This window comes from Aquila chrysaetos, chromosome 22 (genome assembly GCF_900496995.4).
Source record: "Aquila chrysaetos chrysaetos chromosome 22, bAquChr1.4, whole genome shotgun sequence".
In the NCBI taxonomy this organism is placed as follows: Eukaryota; Metazoa; Chordata; class Aves; order Accipitriformes; family Accipitridae; genus Aquila; species Aquila chrysaetos.
The window spans coordinates 22,284,416-22,300,553 of NC_044025.1; the positions used below are offsets into that span (position 1 = coordinate 22,284,416).

Consider the following 16,138-nt stretch of genomic DNA (forward strand, 5'->3'; position numbering starts at 1 on the left):
GCATGCCGGGATCGGGGCGGGCGGCGCTCGGAGGCCCAGCGCGGGGCGGTCGCTTGCTCGGTGTCTCGGGGCGGCGGCGACCGAGGGGGTTCGGGCCGGCGGCGGAGGAGGAGGCTCCTGCCCGTCGGGGATGGCGGACGCGGCGGCCTCCCCCGTGGGGAAGCGGCTCCTGCTGCTGCTGGCGGCGGGGCCGGGCGAGGGCGAGGCGGTGGGGCTGGAGCCGGGGCCTGCGCTGCCCTCCCGAGCCTGGCGGAGCGGCACGGTGCGGGCCATGAGCGGAGCCGTGCCCCAGGATCTGGCGGTGAGGCCCCGGCGGCGGGGGGCGCACGGGGCGGGGCGGGGGGAGGGGGGAAGGGAGGGAGAGAGGGAGGCAGGCGGGCTGGGGCGACCGGGAGCCCCGGGCGGGGACGCCGCGGGTAGGGCCGCCCGCGTGGGCCGCGGCCTCCCGCCGCCGGCGCGGGCCGCTGCCGGGCAGGGCTGCGGTGCAGGCGAGGGGCTGGGGCCGCGGGGCGCCGCCTGCCCCGGGCGGGTGGCGGCAGTGTCGTGCTGGCGACCTGCGCCCTGCCTGGAGCGCGCCTCCCGCCGCTCCCCGCTGGGCCTGCCGGGACGCGCTCCGGGCCGGGGAGTGGCGGGCCCGGCCTGCGGCGAGTGCGGCGGCGGAGCGGCCCTGCGAGCTGCCGGGGCCTGGGTCTCCTCGGGGCGGAGGGGGTCCGGCAGTCTCGGGTGCGGTGGTTGGCAGTAACTTAGGTGTGAAACAAACGCGTCTGGGACGTTTCTGCTTCCTGATGCTGATACGTCTGTATGTAACTTCCAAGTGTTGGGGTTCTTTTTTTCCGGGAAGGCGTTAAGTATTCTTCAGCCTGAATGATGCTCCTTGTTTCAAGGCGCAATTTTGAGCGGGGACTATCGATTTCCTTCTGCCTCAGATTTTGTTTTCAGCTGTAGGAATTCTTGCTTCACGTAGTGTGTTTAAACACTCTTTAGCATTTGTTTGGTTTATTTCTGGTATAGCTCAGTGAGACGCTTGGGTGGAGATCTTAAAAGATATCGGTGCTGTTTCTCTGTGCACGTGTCAGTTCTGCAAGTATTCGCTCTAAGTGATGGCATGCTTTGGGGAACTGATGGTGTGCTTCTGAGGGCTGTGGCTGTTAAAATGACCCACGGCAGGGGGAACGAGGTTCTGTGTTTGTGAAGTTTTATTAGTTCTTTTTATGATTAGCTTTTTATTAATTTGTTGTTGTTCCAATGAGTTCTTTGGGCTTCTTTGCACAGTTCCAACTTTGAGAAGTTTCCTTGTCTTCCTACAATAACGCTGCTTTCTTTGGCCTTGTTTTAGAACTGCAACTAGGGCTATCAGTAGGAAGTAGTATGCTGGTTTTAGCTTTGCAAGCCCAGGTGGCCTGGCACCCTATGTCTGCAGTTGAGAGCTGTGGTGATGCGCTCTAGCTCCTCCCTTATTTGTTTAAGGAAGAGGAAAAAAAAAAACCCAAACAACAACCCTATGCAGAAAGGGGATCTTCAAAAGGAAAACAGGACAAGTGTTTGAGACTCTTACCTGAAACATGAAAAGGTATTGGGGCTACCTAAGACCTGGTTGGGAGTGCTACTCCTGTAGCAGACTGCATTTGACGTGTGTATCATCAGTACTCTTGCATTATGAAATCATCCATCCCAGATATGAGTATGATGTAATGAATTTTGGTGTACCTGATCTTATTACTATTTTGGTGGAAGGACTGATGGAGTGTTGCTTCTTTTTTTGTGTGTGTGTGAATCTCTGTCCAATAAAAGGTAGTCACTTGTTTTCTGGTTAGTCATTGCTCTCCAACCATGTGATGCCTGTTAGACTACCCTAACAAAGCAAAAATCATCTTCTGTGCTTGATAGCATGGGAAGAATAGGATTTTTTTGGTGTGTGAGTTCATTGCCTTTGTTCAGCACTGCAGTTCTCGCCCCAGTTCCTTTCATCAACAACCTTCCACTTAGCAAAGTTTCAGTGATGCAGCTGTCTCTAAACAGTATATTCTCCAGGTCTGTACAAGAACTCTTAGATGTGAACTGTGTAAAAATACTCAAGGCACATTTTTCAGAGTTCTGTAATATAGGATATTTAGTGTTGTCATGGAACCTTCCATGCATAATGAACGCTGCTTTGACAATGATAACGATATACTATCAGAAAAATAAGTTGTCTTTTTAAACTCATTCTGTCAGAAGAAGTGACAAGTTGGCACCAAGCGGTCAACCACAGTTCAGGAGATACTCATCTAAGGTAAAGCAATAATGTGGATTAGGTCTGAAAAAAGCTAGGAAAAAAAATCTGTTCTGCTCTTTGGGTTACTTAAGTCTGTGCTTTTTTGTGATATCCTGTAAGGATGGTTTCACTTACTAGCCCGTAGTCTGGCATAGGGCTTTTAGAAATACAAAACTGCAGTCGAATATCTACACCTTTCCAAGGCAGAAAACTCAGGAAGAGACAAGAAGTATAGAACTTAAAGCCTTTCAGATAGTAGCTGAAATAGCTTCTTTCTTTTTTTTTTTTTTTTAATATTGGCATTTTAGGAAACCATTACTTTTTCTGGTGGGGTAAAGGCTCTGAAAAGGTTTTGCTTTTTTAATCTGTATAAATTTGGTTATAGAGAGTAGCTCTTAAATAATCTTACTTTGATAAAATGTGGAACCAATCTAATTATGGTTAGTCCACCAAAAAAAAAATATGTATAATGGTCAGTCCTAGTTGTGCCATCTTCAGAGCACCAAGAAGAAATCCTGAGGGAAAACTGTGCTTCTGTTAGAAAACAGCTTTGCCTCTTCTAACTAGAAACAGATCTTGCCATTTTTCTCAAGAAGTCTATTAGGACAGAATCATAAAAGACCTGTCAAGCTTTAGCTCAGTATTGTCCTAATATTGTAAAAGGACATGTTACATGTTAACGGCAAAGTAGCTCAATGTGTCATATGCAGGATGGTACTGCTTTTGCTTATGTGGAAAACAAAAGTGTGTGAGATGACTATTTTAATGCACAGACAAGCTATACAAATACTGTGGAAGTTGGGAGGCCTAGGACACAAGGTGTTTTGAGTAGGACTGTTTTGGAATAATCCACATATGCTTCTTATGATAGATGGTAGAGAAAGGGTGGCTTGGTGGTTTGGGTTTTTTACCCCTTTATGGAGAGCAAGTTATGTCTCACAATAATTTTATGCCTGAGTTTGTATCTTTCCTACAGTAATCTGCACATACAATTGAATGTATTCTGAAGACATTTTCACTTGTTCATGATATGTAGGTTATACAGCTTAATGAAAACACATAGTAATCTAATGTATCTTGTTGATAAGGGATTTTGTTGAATAAAGTTGATATTTAGAAATGGTCTGAACTGTGGAATAAGCTTAATTTACTTTGCAAGTGTCAGAACTGTTTGAGTTAACCATAAATATCAGGGTATTTCAACTAGTTTTTCTAACTAGGTCACATTGGAAAAGAATATCTTCCTGTCTGGAGACTGTATGTCATAGATGAGGGACACTGGAACCCTACGAGACTGGATTTAGATATACGTGCTCTTAAGCAGTTTTCAGATGCTGCTTGGAAGTCATCTTGACAGTAGGGAAGAATGTGGGAAGATGTCCGTATACTGTCTGTTTGGGATAGGGTGTGTGGAGGTTCTTGCCAGCTGTGTATATGTCTGCTGCAGAATTTCAGTTCTCTCTCACTGGGACTGAATGGGGAGTTTGTAGAGGCTTTCAAACTGCAATAGATATGGAAAGAGGAGTTTTTGGATAGAGAGTTGAAACTGGGACTCCGTGGAAGTGATGGGACAGTTCACAACCAGCTGGGGTTGTGTGAGTCTGGGATATTCAGATTGCTTTCTGTGCCACTGTACTTGTCTTCATTTCCTTCTGTCCTGCACAAGTGATCATGTTCCTGGAGCATTCCTCCTGTCAGCAAGACACTTGCATGTGTTTGCATATTGAAAGAATATATGAGGGGAATGGACCACAGAATGTGCTCTAGGCTTTGTCTCACTCCCTAAGTAATGTCTCCTATCGCTGCTGTTGAAGGCAGGATACTGGGCTGGATGGATGTTGGCAAGACCGGTAGGCATATCTTTAATGCTTCGTGTTGTAAAAGAGATGTTTAAGAACAAACAGGATGTTGAACATTTTTTTTCAAATAAAATTTTATTTGCTTTGCAAATAAAATACCGTTCTTCGAAGGAGAGCTGACTGCAAAAGTAGTGGATATATGTTTTCTCCACTTAATCTGTGATGCTTTGTTGGTGGCATAAGTACAAAGTACTATGAATGCTTCTTATGCCACAGGTTTTTTTCTGATAGCCTTTCTATCTTCCCACCTGTGAAAGATAGACATCCACACTGAAAAATTTGCATTCATACAGTGAACAATGTCTTCTGTGGCTCCACTGATTACTTTTCTCAGGGTTCAATAGTGTTATGAGAGATTCTATAGCCATTTATACTACTGAAATGTAAGGAGCAGGGATGATGTGAGGGGGATGGAATACCTCTGCATTTGTAGCTTATGTAAGTATAAGTTTACATGATTTATTAAAAAAAAAAAAAGTCTTGGCTTCTTTGGCAGTGTAACTGCAGTAGGGGAAACTCAGTGTGACTTGCAAAATTCTCAAAAGGATCTTGGCAGAGCTGAAGTGGTTATCAAGTTATAGATGAGGAATAGAGTGGAGACTCAACCTAATGAGCCTTCCCAGTCTTGTGCCATCTCTGGTGTTCCTGTGTCGTGCTCACTGAATAGTAAGGGGCAGGGCAGATGATGGCTGTGGAAGGAATTGGTAGGACTGATCTTGGCAGTGGTGTTACTAGGGCTGGCCATGGGACTGGGAGATGAAGGACTGTTCCTCCAAAATACAGGCTATGGAGAAGTAATAGTAACAGAATTGGTGTGGCAGTGTACCAGAGAGGCTTACTAGCCTGCACGCATTTGGTTAAACCCTTTGCAGAGCCGTCTTTACACAACACTGATTCCATGTCCATTGGGTACCTTTTCACCCTGCTGTCTTCCATGTTTCCGTTAACCAAGACACTCCAAGTTCCTGTCTTTTTTTTTTTTTTTTTCCCCTGCCCTTTTCCTTATTTGAGGATACTTGTAATTTCTTGACAACTGGTAGCAATTGCTGTACACATGCAGGAGTTTGTTGAACTGCTTTATTCCTGGGGATTATGGAAGTGCCCACTTTGAATGTTCACTGTGCCTACATGGCATTTATGCAGTGTTTCTGATATTTTAGGAAGTGTCCCACTATTGAACACATGCTATGCTGATCTGCATGTTTGCAGTAATTTCAATACATTTTAAACCTATTAGACTCGTACAAAATAAATACGTTTGGGGAAGTCCAGGTAGAAATATGGAACCTCTAGATTGAGAAGGTAAGCTTCTAAGACAGAGAAATGCCTTTAATACAGCAGTCTGAGTATTTTACATTTGTGTCAATGAAAGCTGTACCAAACAAGGTCAAAGGGTTGACCTAGTCCCGCCCTGTCCAGCCTTGCACTGATCAGATGTGGATGTCCCTATGCAGCTGTGGAAGGGGCATCTAAATTGCTAAGCTTTCCACCAGTAGGCTGCCAGGTAGGAGTTTTCTGAAATTATGCTTAGCTGTAAAATCACACACAGCATAACTGCTATATGTTTGCATCAGTGAAGGGCTATGTCCTGGTTTTGGCTGGGATAGAGTTAATTTTCTTCCTAGTAGCTGGTACATTATGGTTTGGATTTAGTGTGAGAATAACGTTGATAGCACACTGATGTTTTAGTTGTTGCGAAGTAGTGCTCATCCTAAGTTAAAGATTTTTCAGTTTCCCATGCTCTGCCAGCAAGCAGGTGCACAAGAAGCTGGGAGGGAGTGTGGCCAGGACAGCTGACCCAAACTAGCCAAAGTTCGGTGTGGATATTCCATACCATAGAATGTCATGCTCAGTATATAAACTGGGGGGACTTGGCCGGGAGGGGCAGATCGCTGCTCAGGCATCGCTCAGCAGGTGGTGAACAATTGCATTGTGCATCACTTGTCTTTTTTTGCATCCAATTTCTCTCTTTTTGTTGTATTCCTTTTCATTACAATTATTATTATTGTTATTATTGTTGTTGTTATTATATTTTATTTTGGTTATTAAACTGTTCTCTCAACCCATGAGTTTTAGTTTTTTTTCCCCTTGTCCTGGTTAAACCACGACATCCCCAATTGTCCTTCCCCTCCCAGTGGGAGGGGGAGGAGTGAACAAGTGGCTGTGTGGTGCTTAGTTGCTGGCTTCCATGACAGGCTATAAAATAAGTTTTTGCTCATCTGATAGTGCATGCTCTGTAGAGCTTACTGATGTATAAATACTGGATTGACTTTGGAGCGTCAGTCTCTTCCTCCTTCTGCATGGTGTTTGTTGCAGCGGAATCAAAGATTTCAGATTCCCTAGTTCAGACTTAGTGAACCATGGTTACTTGACTTTGGAAAATTGCTGCTCAAATAGGCTTACTGCTTAAAATGTATATTCAAGGAATCTCTTACTAGAGTTAACCCATCTTCTTTATATTTAGCAGTAATTGCATCTACAAGTTTTATTTATACTGATATAAGTGATAAGAAAAATTGTAGTGTTCTTGCACGTTAAATTAATAGGAGTATTCAGATCCAGCTTCTGCAAGTGAAAGCTGGAAAGTTAGTGTGTGCTGGCAAAGTCTGACTGCAGGAAGCTCCTTGTAAGTGTTTGCATTTGCAGATCAAACTCTCTGCCTTTGAAGAATTTGAACATTCCAACTACAGGCAGAAGAGATTTAGAGATTTCATCAAAATTATTTGTTTTGACCTTTTTGAATATTGTTTTGTAGTGTTGAAGTGCAACAACAGAAACAAGGAAAAATGGCTAGAAAAATAAAATATACTTTGGCAAGACCTTAGATTCCCCCCCCCCCCCCCCCCCCCCCCCCCATTGTCAAAACATAGCATATTTTTCCTTTGGCTGTTTATTTTCTTGGGCGGACAGTGTTGACGTGGTATATACAGGGCTTGCTTTTTACCAAATAAAATGCCATAAGCTGGGAAAGTAGAAACCATATGTTTTATGATCTGTTTGGTGAATATGTAGTCACTTAATTTAGCTGAATTTTTAATTATGGCTACAGAAAGCAGTAGGCTCAGTAAGAGCTGTGCAAATAGAGTAAAATTTAGCAAGTTGAATTCTAGTACATATAATTTAGGTCCCTGTCTTGACACATTTGTTGGTATGTTTTTCTCTAAGGCATGTATGTGTCACACTTCAAATAAAAACGAAAGACTGGATCATGCATTTGTAATGACAGTAGTTCAGCACTGTAACTGATAAGGTTTTTGAGCTACAGGTTGGCAGCTGGGAGTCCATTTTGTCATTCAAATGGTTGCAGGAAGTCAGGTTTCTGTAATGTCCATACTACAATGTTTTCTCAGTTTTCAGTGGAGGTATCGGTGGGGATGCTAGAAATTTGAAAGGTTTCTTTTGTTTGTTTGTTCATGCTTCTAGGTGTGACTGCAGGGCACTGCCTCATGCAGAAATTCCTGTGGAATAGTAGTAGTTGCATCCTTTTTTCTGTCAGGTTTGAAATGGAAGACTGGTTATTTCGTAGGAGGTGAAAACACATGGACTTGTGCATATGGAGCAACGTCTGCTTGAAATGCAAGTGATTATGACAAAGTTGTTTGGGGGTTTTGTCTTGAGTTATTATTGCGTTACATTGCTCTGATGGCAGTCCATTTTCTAAACATTTTGGATGAAAAAGGTAGGCTAGTGTTTTAATCGAGAAACTACTTCAAGAAATCTGTTTTGTAGTTTTAACTTAAGGTACAAGGCATTAAATTTTTTTTCTGTAGGAAAGCAATCTTCTGCGTGTAGTATGTATATACGTATTTCTTGGGCGAGCTCTGTGTGCTGAGTAGCTGTTTTCTTTTGGCTGATCTTGTTCTGTGCTTCAGTGAATTCCTTGATTGTTAATTAGACTGACCTTTTTTCCTTCAGGGTCCGTCTTGTGATTGTTCGCATTTCTAGGGTTTTTCCATGCACATATTTTGACGTTTCTGTGTTGCCACCGTATGCTTGAGGTTTTTACAGAGCTCCCACTTTTTTAACCAACTTCCAAGCTGATGGTGGCTTCAAAAATATTTCTATATAGCCACATCATGTTCTTAGAGAAATGTTTGGAGAAATGTCTTTCCAGGAAGACTTAGCCAGTGTAATGGAAGTTTGTGTATCATGTTTGCGTTTGGTTGTTGAATAGCTTTTTAATGTGGTCATAAAATACATTTGCTCATACAGTAACTTCTCTTCATAGTGTTAGAGTGCTCTCTAAGTAGTCTTAATGCTTTCAGTTTCAACTGCTGATTACAGAACCACAACAAAACTCAGTTTTACCTCCACATAGTTATTGTCCTGAGGTCACTGTGCTTGTGACTCCAGTTACTTGCACAATGCTTCATGCTTTCCCTGTGAACCCGGTGGTGTCTGCGTCTAATAATTTGTGCTATACCTCCTTTTGATTAGATGCTCTATCAGTGGCAGATTTATTTTCTTCTGTAGTTTCTAAGTATGTTTTATTTTGAAACTGTTCTTCTTGCAAGCTTATCTGTAGTTGGAAAAAATCTTACTACTTCTGTCTTGTTATCATTGATTAACTAATCATGCTCTTATGAGGTAGTGCTGCTTGGTAGTGACTGCCTTGTTGCCAGCACTCACTGTTGGGAGTCCCTTTTTAGTATCTTACCTACACCAGATAGTGATGCTCTGTTTGCAAAACACAAAGAAAGATGGCGAGGTTTTCTTGTATAGTCAAGTTTTCTTTGCAGTTTTTGCATGCTTAGCAGACCTTTTGCCGTCTTTCTGAATTTCCTCCAAAAAGCCATGGTTTTGTTGATGTCCACCTTGTTCATTTTGACATTAATAACTGCATTCAGAGATGAGTTTCATTTGTTAGACTTGCTTAGTATGCTAAGTGACGTTGAGGTGGGTGATTCTGGAGAGAGGCTGACAGTTTCTTAGATGTTCTTCTAAAGAATGGCATAATTTCCTGCTTAAGAAGAATAGCTTTGGTTTCTTATTTTCAGATTGTTGAGAATGTGGCATTAAGCTCCAGGTTAAAGCTTTTCTTTGAGACTGGGTTTCTTTTAACTGTTGTCATGTGGTCTATCATCTAATAACCTAAAATAATTTTTTTACTTTATCCAATTTAATCTATAAAACTCAGCGAAAATGAGATGTACTACTACTTTATCACTAATGTTTTTTCAAGGAAGATGCCAAACTTGGAAAGCAAAGGAAAAAGAGTGAGGCAAACCAAAATTAGCAATCGAATAGCCAATTTTCAGAGGCTGTGATTGTAAGAACTTCCAAAACCTCCTCAGATTCTTCTCTGGTCTGCATAAGGTACCATTAGACTTTAGGCCAGGAATGTGTCTAAAGAAATTTGATACTTTTTATACAAGCTTTATCAGTGACATTATTAATTATGTTGCAATAATAACTCAACTGCTCCAGTACTTGCCATTTTAAAACTAATAATTTTCATCCTGCTTTTACCATTCCCCTTAGACTCTTGTAAGTCCCAGCCTTCTTCATTTTCAGTGCAGTGCCATTTGATGCTTTGGATGCTCAAGTTCAGGTGGGATGCAGTAAGAGAAAGTCCTTCATATCATATGTAAGCTATGTAGTTAAAACTTTCTTTCACTTTTAACTCTTTCCATTTATTGCCATTCTTTTTTTTGCAGACCCCTCCCCCAGCCCTCACCTGAAACTTATTCTAATATTTGGCAAACCACTGGTATTGTCTTAATAGACTAATAGTTACCAGGTTCCTTTTTTTCTTATTTTTAAATACAGGTGTATTTGCCACTTGCCAGTATACAGGTACCAATTTTAAATTGTTTAAAAAGTCTGAGTATCAAACCTGCAATTTAAGGTGTTGCTTTTCCTTCGGAGTTCTGAACTGGAGGTTCTCATCCTTTTCTTGCTGATACTTGGGTTGTAGAATACTTGGGATTAGGAACAGCTTACTTGGACTTCTAGGTGATTTGTTGTGCAAAACAGAAGATCTCTTTGCAGTCCAAATAGCTGCAGAAAGAAAAAATAGTCAAAAAAGATTGTCTTGCTATTATTTCACTGAAGTTGGTTTTTATGATACTTTGATTGAGATGCAGGCAGACATCAGGTGAAGATGCATTTTAGAAGAAACAGCAACAAAAAGCACAGTATTTGGCAAAAATATGTACGTGTTTCCAAAACAAATTTATTCTATGAAACTCACGCTTTCCAATAGCTAGAGTATTTCAAGTTACTAATAGCAGAGAATATTCAGAACTATTAATTTTAGTATAAATTAAGGAAAAAAGGTGTCACATTTTGAGGATAGGCCTGGGGAGTGGTGAATGAGTTCTTAGTGTACAAAATGCACTGGTACTGCTTCAAAAGGCAGTCTGTCTGGCTGTGCAGCAAGGAGGTCTCCGATGGCAGGAAGTTTCTGTAGGAATGCAAACATTTTCTGAAATAAAGTTCCTCTTAAAAAGCAAAGCGTAGTGATTAACATATTTGGCTCTGCCTGGTGTAAAATACACCACAATTACTGGATTCATTTCAGAGTGCGAGGGATGTTACATAACTGGCTTGAGATATGGCTTGCATGAAGTGGCACTGTGTCTAATGTGCATGGTGTTGCAGTTTTTGATTTGGTTGGTTTGATAGACTCATGTTGACCGTGCAGCCACAGGGCTACGAGGTTACTGTTAGATCCCAAATTTGACTTGGATAGCATTTGTTATCCAAGAGAGATACCTGGCACAGTCATTTTCTTGTTTGGCATAAACCAAAACTGTCCAAATCAGCTCATATCTGGACGTGTTCAGCTGCTTGACCGTTGTTGTGAGTCTTAGTGGCTAAAGTGGGAAAAAAGCAGTGCTGCAGCATGTGGGAGAGACAATAGTCCGGTACTTTATATTCCTGCTCTTAATGTGTAAGAAAAAACTTGTCGATGAAGACTTCAGTGGAAGAGTTTGGTCTGATGTTACCAAGACAATATAGTAGCTAGCTACTATAAAAAAAAAAAAAGAAAAAAAAAAAGGCAATTGCCCTTCCTATCTCTTATGCATGATGCTTCATTGGACCCTTAAGCAAACAGCATGGAGGAAGATTGCAGGAAATTAACAATTCCTTGTGTGTGCTTAGTTTCTAGGCCACATGTTCCCTAAATGTACACAGCATGGAGTCAGCTGGGTTGCTTGTTCAAGGGGAAGCAATGGGACTGTGTAGTGACAGTGGTGAGGCAGTGTCCTGGCGCTTTCACTAACAGCAAGCTGCTGGAGTGTGATTTGATCTTCATTTTATCTGATCTAAGGGTTTTTACCTGCCTCAATTTCTAAAGCACATTAACTACATAAACTGACTACAAAGAACCTCCAGCATTTTCTCAAAGTGCTGTTTTGAAAGTAACATCTTAAAGATACTTTGCATACAGAATTATAAATGCACATATTTGTTACTTGCTGTGTATCAGGAGAATAAAGCTCTATGCTACTTCAAGACTTTTTAAATTTTGAATTTTGGACAACTACTGTGCTTTGACTAATAATCTGGTTTGCATAGTGGCCAAATCTCACAGGGAGGGGGCAGGAGTATTGAGGCCACCCTCAATCTGCCTTTTGCATTTGGATTGTATTAAGTGGAGTCTTTGAAGTTCCAGGTTCGGTGTAAATCTGCTTGTACTTCACCTTGTGTTGTAAAGAAAATTGTGCATCAGTTTTGAGTAGTGTCTTGTTACAAGGATTAGGTAGCATGGATTGAGGCCTGGTGCAAAATGGAGTGGTTTGGACTGCTTAAAGAATAACCTGCAATGGTATTAGCAAAAATTATTTAATAGGAATTTATATAAAAGTGTGACTTCACAGAATTCAGTGGCGAGATTCACCCTATTACTTAGTGCATGAATGAAATGCACAAAGGAAAATTAAGTTAGAATCAAGCTAAAATTATGTATACAGAGACTGAAGATGCAATAAGGTAGAAGAGAAACATACAAAGGAAAATCAAGTTAGAATTGATTTTTCGTGATTTGTACATATTTTACAGGAATGTAAAAAGGCAGGGGAGACCCTCCCATTGAGTCACGAGGTTCAGAGAGCAACCCCTTGCTTTCTGAACTCCTGTCAGAGTCTAGGTGTGGCTGGATCAACTCCTAGTCCCAGACTTGTGCAACGGTTTGTATCTAAAAGCATTATGAGTATAATAGCAGCCTGAGATTCATTCACAGTCAAATACAATTCATGACAGTAATTTAAATATAGATTTAAAAAGCAATATTTGTAATATACTTGCTATAGAACGTTCAGGTTAGTACACACACATCCATAAAGACACTAAGAGATATACATAAGTGAGTAGAAGAGGTATACTGGTTAAAAATTCCCCTTGGTCAGTGAAAATATTTACACCAAATGCTTCAGCATCCTTCTCAATGGGTGAAGGGTTGAGCCTCAAGGAGCAGAGAGTATCAGCCCAACTCTTGTTGGCTTTCAGTGACAGACCTCCAATTTTCACAAACTGAAGAGTTTGTGAGCTCTGAGAGGCATCCCACTCAGAGGGAGATGCTGGTGGCAGCCCACTGCAGCCCAGGAGAGCTCAAAGGGTCTCACTGTTTATAGGTTTGTGAGATGATTGGCTTTAGTCATCAGCAAATTACTGGGATTCCAGTAGCACTGGTACTGTTATGCATGAGTTACAATTCGGATAAGGAAGGCTCCAGGGCTGTCAGAAAATGACTTAAGATTCAGATATGGGATGCTCCAAGGTTGTCAGGAGAGGGCTGGGATATGTCTCAAGGTTGTTAGGAGAGAACTAATTATCTCTACTCCCGTCCCCCACCTCTGCCAGGCAGCCCGAGTCCTTGGAATGGTCAGCGCGACTGACTCCCTGTCTTAGCCGTGCAAGAGTGTCCGGTATGGTCAAGGGACACTTAACCGCCCAACTCATTACAGTTACACTAAGGCCTAGCAAAACTTCCTGAGTTCTTAGATGGGCCCAGAGAGGGGAAGGAATGCACCACCACAAGGCCAAACTAGATTGCTCTCACATTCATACCTGTGATAATTAGGGTTGTGGACTGTGTCTGTGTCACGGAGGCACCAACAGGGCTGACTGTACAGAGCTCTGAGTGTTGCTCATTTTTGTTACAACAGGACTGTGGCAGTTGCAGCAGGCTCTAAAATGACCATGCACTGAAGTTGGTACAGAATGGGGAATTCATTACAGAATTTAACTATGACATTCTTGTTTTGCAATTGCTCCTGATTCCCCCTATAATTCTGTTTTTTATTAATCTTGAAATGTTTCTTTTTTACTCCTTCATTAAAGTAAAAAAAACAAATAAAAACAAAATGGAAAGGGAAACTTAATCATTATTGTAGTGTCAAATGAACAGACTAAACAAACCTATATTTCAGATATGCTATATTTGGGTACTTTAAGATCTAAATTTTACTGTAGAGTTTGCCATATATTACTGTGATGTCAGACCATTGTTCAGACTTCAGATGTAATAATTGTAACGTCATCCAAGAGAGATTTAAATTCTAGGAAGCTGCTTTCATTCAGTAGTTGTTTGAAATGGGTATACAACTAGTTATTTCTGTATTGGCCCCAACAACTTACTTGTATAAAGAGTGTTCCAGAAAGGTGTCCGACGTTGATTTGATTCTCCATGTCATATTGTGTTCTGTTGCTTTTTACTCTTATTTGTATGTGATCACCTGTCTCCCACCTCCATGTCTCTCTGTTGTCATTCCATCCTGTTGATTCAAACCATCATTAATTGTACCAGTGCCATTCCTGACTTGCTTCTCTAGCCTCTTTTCCATCTCTACCATATAGAGGTCTTTACAGTGTCCCTGCATAGTCTCTTCATTGCTTCTGTTCTTGCAATCTGTCATTCAAGGAAATTTTCTTACCTAAGTATTTCTAGTTGAATCTTAATCCCAAATAGGATGGATTATTCTCTTTTTGGCAGGCCTTTCATGAGGAACAGGTTATTAATTCCCCTTTCAGTTGTCTTTTTTCTTGATAAAGCAACCTAATTTGACCACTCTGAAGTCTGCATTTTCTAGACCTTTTATTGTTCTTGTTTGCTTTCTTCTGCTGTCTCCTGTTGTTCCGACCTGAACTGGTCATAAGTATTTTAGCAGAGGACTTACTGAGGCTGAGTAGAGACAATCACTTCAGGTGTATTGTGTGCTCTACACCTGTTTATGTGCATGTCTATCCTTTTTTTGAAACAGCATGAGATAGCTGAACATATACCACCCCATGATCCATTATAATCTGCTCACTTTTTTTCAATAAAACTGATACTTGTCCTGTCACTGCTAGTTTCTGCCTTTGTTTAGCACCTTGTGCTTATTTTCGTGATTGTGTTGTGCTCTGATCTGAGGCATTTTCTCAAGTTTATCAAGATAATTTTGAATTCTGTCTTCAAGTGTGCTTGCAGAGCTTTCCAACATGTGATCATTCTGCTGAATTTTGCAATCCTGGTGTCAGTTATGACATTCAATGACTGTTCTCAAACACTTTCATTTTTGAAACTAGAACAGATTCCTATGAAGACCCACAGTCAAATGCTCCCATTTTATCAGAGAATAGTTGGGGTTTGTGCTCGGCATATAGGCTATCTTTTCCTGGTGTGAAATGTTATATAAAAGTGTTCCAAAGCCTAAATTCAAGGTGAGAGACCTGTATTTCTCTACTTGGAAGACCCAATAATCCTTCTTCAAGCAGAGAGTGACAGGGCCTTTAGTCTGTATCTAATCTGTATCTACCCGTGAATGTTTTTAAGTGACTTTTGTATGAGAGTTACTATTCTTTCTTTGTAGCAATGGATTAGCAAAGCATTTTCATATTTTTCTTGGAAAGCTTGAATATTAAAGTAAGGCAAAATTGTTATTTGTGTTGCATGCAACTGAAGATTATAAAAGCTGTATTTAGCAAAAAAAAGCTGTTCATTTAAAAAAAAAGTGAATTGCTCACATCTGTTGAATACTCCAGATGCATTGCTTCTCAGGATGCAATGCTTTGTTCTAAGTATATGTCCAACATCTTCTAACAAAGAAATAGGCTACTAATTTCGGACTGGCAGTGCTAGAAATGTATTTTGTGATTCCATCAGCCTACCAGAAAAAGTGAGGTAGGACTGTACCATCATCCTTGTTGTTTCCTTTGGAAATTTTTAAATCAGCTGCCAGCTTTATCATTGTTAATGTGTTTCCTGGTCATCAGTGCATCAAAACTAAGTATCATTGGACCAAATACAAATGTTTCTTGAAATTCACATGAAGTACTCCTTTTCAGTGTTAGAGATCCATTAGGTTTATGGTTTTTTATGTGTTTAACTCATACTCTTGTATGTATTTAGTAGTATTTAGTACAGTGTGACACTAATATTTTACAGAAGTAAAAAAAAAAAAAGCAAAAGTTTGATTGTTCAACAAAATAATATTTTTATCAAATCAGAATTGATAGACCTATAACTTTTGTAGTTTTGTTTTGATTTTCATGCTGTCCTGTCTATGTTGGCCAGAACTGCACTGAGGCTAGTAATCATATTCATAATTCCTCGTCCTTTTTTATAACTGGCTCCTTAACTGTTGAAATTGTTGAAAGAAAGGGTTTTAAAAAAGTCTAAAGTATATGAAGGCAGGTATTTTGTTAAGCTCTTGCAAAAAAAAGTTACTGTTACCTGGAACCCATTGGTTCGTAAACACGTTCATCTTTACCATAAATTGTTAAGTACTGTTGTAGATTACTGTGCACAATTAAGTGCTGACTCACATGATAGCAATGCTCATCCTCAGTTGCAAAACAGAAACACTTACAATAAATATTTGTGGCCATTTATTAGCAGCTCGCTACCCCATAAGGTGATGGCTTTAGTAGAGTTACAATTTCCCTAGCTCCTGCTTTTTAATACTATTTCTGCCCTAGATCCTGTCAAAAGTGGTTTTGATTGTTTTGCTTAATTATCATTGAGTTATAAGCATAGGAAAGTGCCAAGGAAATAGAAAAACTATGTATATTTTCTAATTTTAGTTATATATTTAGT

The 16,138-nt window shown here is 40.7% G+C and overlaps 1 protein-coding gene across 3 annotated transcripts in view; it reads left to right on the top strand.

Moving 5' to 3' along the window:
• Positions 1–16,138, top strand: part of KDM3B (lysine demethylase 3B) — a 71,486-nt gene continuing 55,348 nt past the window's right edge. Inside the window, exon 1 of one of the 3 annotated variants that reach the window (XR_005931158.1) lies at positions 1–301. Coding sequence is in view for 1 of the 3 variants with exons in the window: in XM_029998313.2 (XP_029854173.1) it covers positions 131–301 (171 nt within the window). In the remaining 2 variants the exon portion in view is untranslated. The remainder of the gene's footprint in view (positions 302–16,138) is intronic. The other 2 variants (XM_029998313.2, XM_041119401.1) reach the window with 2 other exon arrangements.